Below are 8,514 nucleotides of genomic sequence, written 5' to 3'. Positions count from 1 at the left end.
TTTTCACTTTTCATCCGTATGACAATATGATTAATTTGTACCCCCCCCCCCTTTAGAAAAGAGAGTGGGAGCTTATGGATGTATGGGGGGAGCAGTACGCGTGTGTGTAGGGGGGGGGGGGCGTTAGGGAAGTAACAGGAAGCAAATATAAGAAATCAACTACGCGACAAAGGCCTTGTCTCTTTTGACAACGCCATAATCCAATCAGCTCAAAGATAATGTAGCATTCAAGTGTAAATAAAACCCTTCTTATTAGGCTCTACCATCAGGTAGAGCAGAGAGAGAGAGAGAGAGAGAGAGAGAGAGAGAGAGAGAGAGAGAGAAAGAGCACAAACGCCTGTCTCCTTCATGAAGAGCCTCATCATCCCAGGCAAAGCAACTTTCACCAAATGAGATGTAGCCCAGGGCTATATATTAAAAATGCATATCAAAGCAAAGAAAAATGGACGTGAGAGATTCTAACTAAATAAATTAGCATATCTAACTATCAAATTGCCTTCTACTCTCTCCAACCAAAAAATACAGAAATGAATAATAAAACATAACCAAAATAAAAAATAAAATGAATAAAACAAAAACCAGTATCTGCTTGTACTTGACATCAGATATGCCTGATGTATTTACTTTGCAGTTATATGGTTTTAATGCTTGCCTCAGCTACAAACACGCCTCTTGCTCAGGGCAAAGGCTTTCTCAGCGAAGAACATTTACAAAGTGAGAAATAAGCCTAGTTTGGTCTATAGCTATGCCCATATATGCAATCTCTGCTTATTCCAAAATTCAGAGATATATAGATACTGAAATGTTTATTTTTCAGTTCAAACTATTTCCTATTCAAATACTCTGTTCCTTGTTTAACCCTTCACTTGATGATCTTATCATTGAAAAATTGCAAGCACAGATGAAGATATAGATATTATCACTACAACAATACAACAGGTTTTGATCATGCAAGTAACTATTTTCATAATAGTTCAGGTGCACCCTCTCAAGTCGCATATTGGGTTAATGGCAGTGTAGGCGACAGGTCATACTGAAAGCCATTTGTGTGTGTGTGTGTGTGCACTTAATTTGAGTTTTGCATATCAATAATCTGCCCACATGCCTACTGCTACAAGCCAGGAAACAGTAGCCGACTGGCTAGGTCTCCTCTAACAAGCACCAGAGTGTACTTGCGAGGAACTTGCACTATGGTAGCACTGACCACACCAATTAGCTGTTGTAAAATGTCATTGCTGCCGTAAGAGACATATAAATCGCTCTAAACTAAAATACATAATGAAGTGGTCAGTGCAAACGACTTTCGTATAAATGACCTGTCGCGCACAGCCAAAGTTTCTTTATGGCCACTCCTGATTTTCTCCATTGATATATTTAATTTTCTAATTATCAAAATGCTATGTCTTACAAATGGCCGGATGACAATGGCGCGGACTAAACATTGCGAGGGAGCTGGAAATTGGCTTGAGCATCAACCATCTGCCACGAAACTAAACAGGCTAGTTTATCTAATCTCTTCGGTATAAACAACAGCATGCCTCATTTCTACACTTATTCTGAGCTAGATGCACAGTTCGCAGGGCTTTCAACTGCCGTTCCACCCTACTATCCACGTTAATTCTAGTTTTGTTCACCTTGCAGTATTTAAGCAACCATGCATGCACTGCGGACATTCAAAGCCAGCTCGTCGCTATTATAACTAGACCCAACAGATGCAGTCCGTTGACTTTGCATAACACTTAAATCTGCTTTAATTCCTAATAGGCTTGAGCTTGGGCCGCTGATACATAACCAGTCATTCTGTCGTGATTCACCCAATAGGCCTATTTATGCATTCACTCTTAAAATAGCATACACGCCATAACAAAAAAAGAATTAATAATAATAAAAAAAACTTAATTTTCAACAGCACATTAAACCCAACTCGTATGTTCGTGCTACATTTATTGCCCTGAAAATCTCGTTTAAAACCACGGGATCGATCTCCAAATGTAAAGGCGGGCTTCAGGTACATATTATTGAATTCAGTTCATATTGTGACCGTAAAATGGGCGCAGGGAGCAGAAGTACTTCAGAGAGCAAGCCACAAGTCGATCAATAGGAAACAATTAAACACATTAACCAACAGCGTGTAACGTCACTACTACGCTGCCCGATGTAAAAGAAGCTCTGATGCCACATTATGAACTTGACATTGAGGGCACCCCGGCAGCTTCACCTGCATGGCTTAATACTTTCTCTGCGCTTATGAAGTAAAATCCCACAGCTATAGTTAGAGGGCTGTCTATTGGGTTATATCCCCATGGCATTTACGCACAATGTTCTTTTTCAAAAACAGCACATAGGCCTACAACTGAGGTACATAGCCAACGAAAGCCCATCAGTGTTAAAGAATACTGGCCTACTCACTCTACGTTGTAACCGAGGAGCGACTATTCCAGCCAAACACAAGAGAGGTAAACACATACAACAAATCCTTAGACTGTACGGAATGGACACCGGGAGAGGCCTTTGACGCCTCCAACCACAACAAAAACATTACTAAATTATACAAAACTGACCAAACTCGCCAGATAGTGAGGATATTTTGAAAATAAAATCTAATCTAAAACTATGGCTAATTACTAACATATATGTGACCTGTGCCTATGCGTTTTAATTCTGTGTTTACCAAAGAATACACCATCGCCAGTTTAGTGACTACTCTCAAAAGCATTACCACACGCGAGCGCGCACAAACGCAAACGCGCGTGCGCGCGCAAACACACACACACACACACACTGTCAACAGGCTCAGAAGCGGCGCCACACGCGCCATAGCGACACATCACTGCAAGACAATAGTCTGTTATGAAACCAATTAAACCCGTGTTACTTACGTGATCTGCTAGGTTGGTTGAAGATCCCGAGAGTTCCTCGTGGTCCGATTTTGAGCTGCCATCCCGTTCGTCAATAACTAGGTCTATTGGCATTTTCCCTTTCAAACAACTGATGTACCGATGGCAAAAATTGTCGCAGAGCTCGTGAACCTAAAGGCAAAAGAATATATCTTTTTCAGGACAAGGGGAACTCCACAGGCGGTCCAAGAATAACCACAATTATGGGGCATTATCGGGCGCGACAAGGAAACAATAGTGAAATTGTTGCAGCGCTTATTATTCTCAAGAGACTGGCGCAACAAGTTGAATGCACAGAAAATAAACATGGTGCACAAGCTGATAAAATACCTAGACAAATATGTTGCACCTTCTAAACCTGTATCAGCACACTCTGACCCCCATCGCATTTAATATTAAACAATTGCCAACAGTTTGATCAATATCCCACAATAGTGCGTAATGAGTGTTTGAGCTTTTAATTCAACTGCAACATACATAAATAGCGTCATAAAATATTAATATATAGTGTATCAAATATTTTCAGAAGAACATTATCTTAGTTGGTCACTACTGCGCCATGCTATACACTGGTTCACTGGTATATACCCATTATTTTTATTCAGCTGAAGACAAACCGCACTAAAGACATTTAGAGGCCCATTTACCTTTTCTAACTCCAAAAGATGAAACCGCAAAACTTGTATGGCTTGTATCATCTGGAAAAAAGGAATATATAACATGTTTTAACATGGTAGTCGATGACAGCCGTGTTGTCGTTGCACTACGATAATATAATTTACTAACTTTGAAGGATTTCATATTGCACTTTTTTTTTAAGTAGGCCTATTGTCCCTTTATATTTACCATGAACATTGGGCAGGTGCGTCATCTAACATTTTACACATATTTTATCAAAGACACATATATGACAACAGCGACAGAATGACTGATTTCTTAAAGCAACAAATTTAGTTGCATGGGTTTAACAGAAAATGCACATCCACGCAAACGCGATGGCGGATTCACCCCTACATGGAGCCACCGCGTTAACACTCCCCTAATCAGTGCTTTCCCTCACGGCCTCCTATGGTAGCCTAATGCTCTGCCACTCGAGACCCCTCCGAGCTTCCCCTTGTTCACTTCAAAGGAACCTGTCGAACATCTGTGTTGTGCTTTTGCATCAAATCCTCCTATATTTACTTTGCAATGTCAAGAACAGGGGTGCATGTTGGAGACAAAACAACCATAACATTTAGTGGCAAATGCAGCGCATGAGGAAATACGAAAGTGTTCTTGAATCACGCTTACCAAATTGTCCAACTCTGGATTTGAAGAGAATAGAGGTTTTTCTGCACGGACCTAAAATATCACCAGAAGCGGGGGTTAATTTGATCACGTGATATAACTATATTACACAATGCCATCTACAACCATAGCCAACTGCATGGCAAAATAACAAAGTTATTTAAGAAAATAGTTCAGTATCCTAAATTAAAGTTGTGACGGGCCTCTATTGTGCTATTCTTAACGTCTTAGCAAAATAATGCACGTGCCAATGACAATAGGCTACTTCACGTGTCATTCGCTAGACTTATTGTAATATTATTTTTACGATACAAAATTAGGAGAAACTTCTTCAGTCAGTAAATGAATGTTAATCCACAGTTTTATATTGCTATCAAAGGCTTATTCAAATATACAAAACACAAATGGCAGACGGATGTATATAAAAGTGACCTGTTTGGCAAAGACTGCGATGTCCTCGTTGAAGGAGTCGGAGGAGCAGACATCGCCGCCTGCTACCCCAGGCTCCCTGGGAGTGCACGTCGCCAGCTCACACTTCTCAAAAACCAAGGCAAGGAGGGGGAATAAAGGGTGACTGCAAGAAGGGAACATGAACTAAGCGAAACATAGCCGACTACTTAGTTTAAAGTGACATATTATACACTAGAAGATGTTTGTAAAAGTTTAAAACATATAACGACGCCATTATTTTCACTTAGTGCCGGCCATGGCTTCTCTTGTTGTCTGCTTACAACTTGACATGTAAAGCCAAAATCCTTTAGTTGTAGCTTTGCATCAACATGTTGTTTTACATATAAAATAATAATAGTTATTCTTTAAAACAACAAGAAATATTTATTTGGTTTGTAAACTAAAGCAAACATAATGTTGTTCATTAAATAGTGTTAACATATATTTCATTTTCAATCCGCACAGTGATAATGTCAAAATTATAGTCCATTACTTTACAAAGTGTGTGAAAATAAATAACGCGCATTTAAATATGTGTAAGGTGCCCTGACCTGTTTTATTATGTGTTTGGTGACTGTTATTGTTAATTGACAAGTCAGGATCAGGATTATTATTTTTAAATAGGCCTACAGACGACTCTGACAAGTGTAAACGTAGCCTAGTTATATTTTTTAAATTAAACTGACTGTAGTTTTAACCAAACGCAGAATGAGTTTTAATAGGCTAATCATGGAAATAATATTTTGCACCTACATGACAGTTCCACTTTTAACACCCCGCGTTTTTGAAAGCATTTTTGAAAAAGTAGAAAATAAACACAATTATTACTCACCCATAAATTAGATCTTTGTCCCTCTTTAAAACATCGTTGACAGCTGAGCCCATGCTGGTGGGCATTACATTGGGATGGGGTGCATGTGCACCGTAATGCTGGCTGGCGTGGAGCGGAGGTCCATGATTCAAGTGGTGGACCTGGGGTAGCGGTCGAGGAGCATGCGGATCGTACATAGATGCCGGAACTCCAACTCCGTCCATTCCCCCATAATGGGCCAGTTCATCGTACTAAAGTGAAACAAAATCATATCAGAGGAAACAAGGAAACTTTTGTATCATAGAAGTGTACAGGAGTGGTGTCAAATAATCAAGTGATTCCTTAAAAAATGAAAGGAAAGGAAAAGGGAAAACCATAACAAACCAAAACACAGTGTGTAGGCTACACGAGGTTAAAAAGTATTATTATTGTTAAGAGTAGTGCGTCAAAGGAAATGACGGCACTGGTTATTCTACTTTTAAGTGCAAACTGATAGTTTTGAAATTACCAAAAACATTCTAAACTTCTGTATCCCCGAGGCTGAGTTACTTTCGTGTTACTTAGAGTCCCTTTAAAACAGCTCCACGAATGCCGCGGAGATCACCGGTATGGTAGGGGCTGTCACGCCGCTGGACGAGTTGAGATACAGCAAAAATGTCAAATAAAATGCCTCAGATTGTAGTAGTTTGCAAATGAACCGCCACCGGCATGCGGATAGCGATAGACGAGGCCCTCCGATAGGATTTGTATAGGTAAGTGTTGGAGATTTAAAACCTACCCTTTGCGCCATCAGGCTGCGCTCCAATAAACTCCTGGATGTGTCGTATATTCAATATCCCAGTCTGGTAAGAATGTGATTTAGTGGTAAGATTCCTTTTTCAACCAACTTGGTGAATTCTCCTATTCTCCAATGTGGTTCAGAACAAGCAGAGGCATCAGGAGTTTTGCAATTTTTCTTGTTTTCCTCTTTGCCCCCAAAAAAGAAAAAAAATGTCAACCACCAAACTGAAGGTTACAATCGGCCCATCAACAACCTGCATGTAACTAAACTGTCGTGTCTCATGGCTTTTTGCCACTCCAGCTGTCAATCAAAGCCAGAGGTTGTCAAGGTAATGAATGAATGATGGTTGGTGATGATGTTCAAGAGAGGATGAATCTTTTTAGCCCGTTTTCATCCAACAACTCCGCGTCTCCTTTATGCCTCCGGATCGCTATCTTGTTTTATCATTACTGTAAAAAAAGAAAAAAGTAAAAGAAATTAAGAGATTGCAATTCAGATCGTTCCTTTTCCCGGTAGGTATTTCGTCTATCTCGCAGTCTGAGATGAGTGAGTGTCAGCGAGTGTTGGCAGGTTGGCTGCTAGCTTGCTTATAGAACAGAGTCAGTTCGCAGCGCTGATCGGCGGGAGAATGAAATGACGGAACCCGGAAGTAGAGGTGGCCATAGCCAGTCCTACAGCAGCAAGAGAAAGAGAGGAGAGACCAAAGCCTGTGATATGCAGAGTATGCACACGGACGGCTTCAACTCCTCACGGGGGGAGCCAAACAACACAGCATCTGCTCTCCACCGATTTCGCTTGCAATATGAGCTCCTAAAAGTAGCAGAAGATGGACAAGAATGGAGCGCGGTTATACTGTAGCCTAATCTGCTTTTGCGTTTAGCTCGGCGTTTGTGCTGGTAACATCGCAAGCAAAGAGCACAAACCGTTTCAGTGTTAAAATACGGAGGCACCGCACATGTCGTCAGACCAACTTTTATCGGTCTGCACTCCAAAGCGCATTTCAAATAAACCACAGCCTGCCAACTTGTTCCAGTAGTTGTTTTGATAGTTATCGTAAGTTTTATCAACTGTAAGTTTCCACTTAGGTGGCGATAAACTGACAACACAAAATGCCAATAGGCTATCTGAAACTCAATTCATAAGTAGGTTACATTGTAAACGACTGACAAAAATCTTATCAATTGACGCATTATTTTAATCTCCATAAGTGCAAACTATTTCTTCGAGAATCCAAGGCCTTTCCCAAATGAATAAGGCAAATGGAGTGATATTGACCACCCCTTTTCAGATAAAATGAACTTTTCCAAAGGTTTTTGCGAGGAAAGTAATTTTGTATGTGTCTTCCGTCCAATCGTATCTCTAGATAGAAATCCGTGCCTTACCTCAGAGTAGTCAATTACGAGAGCTCCCCAAGATCATCAATCATGGGGAGAGTTTGAAGTTTAGAGGAGGGGCAAAAGCTTTGCTCATCGATTGTACTACGGCTTGCCCCTCTCTCTTTTTTCCAAGTCCAAGCTTTTTCTGACCTTAAAATCTAAACAGGCCATCAGTCCCTTTTGCTATTTAGTTTCATCAATAATAGGCTAATATAGATTGTTATGCGCATGACATCACCGTATCGATACGTTTTCTCACAAATGGTAACATTTATGGCTCCGATATTTTGTTGTCGAAATTCACCATGCACGAATGGGATGCGCTTGGCACACTGGCGAGGGAATGAAATGGACGGAGCAATAAGGTCAACAATCTACCCAACAGACAAACAAGGCACAAGGCTTTCCGAAGCAGTGAGAGAAATTATAACGATATCATAAACGATGCAGTGTAACAACAATTATGTTTGTGACACAAGGGGGTGGGGAGCCCTACAAGAAAAAGTAGAACTGAAGGGTTGACAAACGGCTCTGCGGACATTAACATGCAATAGAGCAAGAGAGGGGAACTCCACTGTTGAGCAGAGAGGTATGGCAGTCTCTCCCGGGCTGGTCAGCGCTGCATTCTGCGTATTGAGAGAGAGAGAGGCTGGCTAAGCATTTCAAGACTGATACTTTATTATTAAATCAACACTTCAAAATACTCGCCTGGGCTGAGACTTCTAGCCTAACCTAACGCTAGAATCATCACCGGACAAATATGGTAAGTCTTTCGAATATCCTTTTGTTACAAGCTTAGTGAATAGTCAGTAACGTGCGTCTTAAGAGGACCAGTTGGAGATAAAAGTCAAAAAGTTGAGTGTGCGTATAGTATTATCGTCATTACCGAAAGCGGTAGGAGTGGACTTAATC

At 40.7% G+C, this 8,514-nt stretch overlaps 1 protein-coding gene across 9 annotated transcripts in view; it reads right to left on the bottom strand.

Annotated features, from left to right (window-relative positions):
• The window catches only part of meis2a (Meis homeobox 2a), an 89,558-nt gene extending 82,290 nt beyond the window's left edge, over positions 1 to 7,268 (bottom strand). For 2 of the 9 annotated variants that reach the window (XM_076299540.1, XM_076299543.1), the window contains exons 1-6: positions 6,224 to 7,268; positions 5,467 to 5,696; positions 4,617 to 4,758; positions 4,188 to 4,238; positions 3,545 to 3,595; positions 2,880 to 3,029 (exon numbers count right to left, since the gene is read on the bottom strand). In XM_076299540.1, coding sequence (XP_076155655.1) covers positions 2,880 to 3,029; positions 3,545 to 3,595; positions 4,188 to 4,238; positions 4,617 to 4,758; positions 5,467 to 5,696; positions 6,224 to 6,235 — 636 coding nt within the window. In that variant the 5' untranslated portion in view covers positions 6,236 to 7,268. The remainder of the gene's footprint in view (positions 1 to 2,879; positions 3,030 to 3,544; positions 3,596 to 4,187; positions 4,239 to 4,616; positions 4,759 to 5,466; positions 5,697 to 6,223) is intronic. The other 7 variants (XM_076299541.1, XM_076299542.1, XM_076299544.1 and 4 more) reach the window with 6 other exon arrangements.
• Positions 7,269 to 8,514: the final 1,246 nt, after the last annotated feature.

The sequence above is a fragment of the Alosa pseudoharengus genome, unplaced genomic scaffold (genome assembly GCF_046254945.1).
Source record: "Alosa pseudoharengus isolate Yale_2024_CS ecotype anadromous, Long Island Sound unplaced genomic scaffold, YU_APseudo_1.1 YU_APseudo_1.1_scf_22, whole genome shotgun sequence".
Taxonomy (NCBI): Eukaryota; Metazoa; Chordata; class Actinopteri; order Clupeiformes; family Clupeidae; genus Alosa; species Alosa pseudoharengus.
The sequence above is the reverse complement of the archived record's forward strand: the minus strand, read 5'-3'. Positions and strand labels throughout refer to the sequence as shown.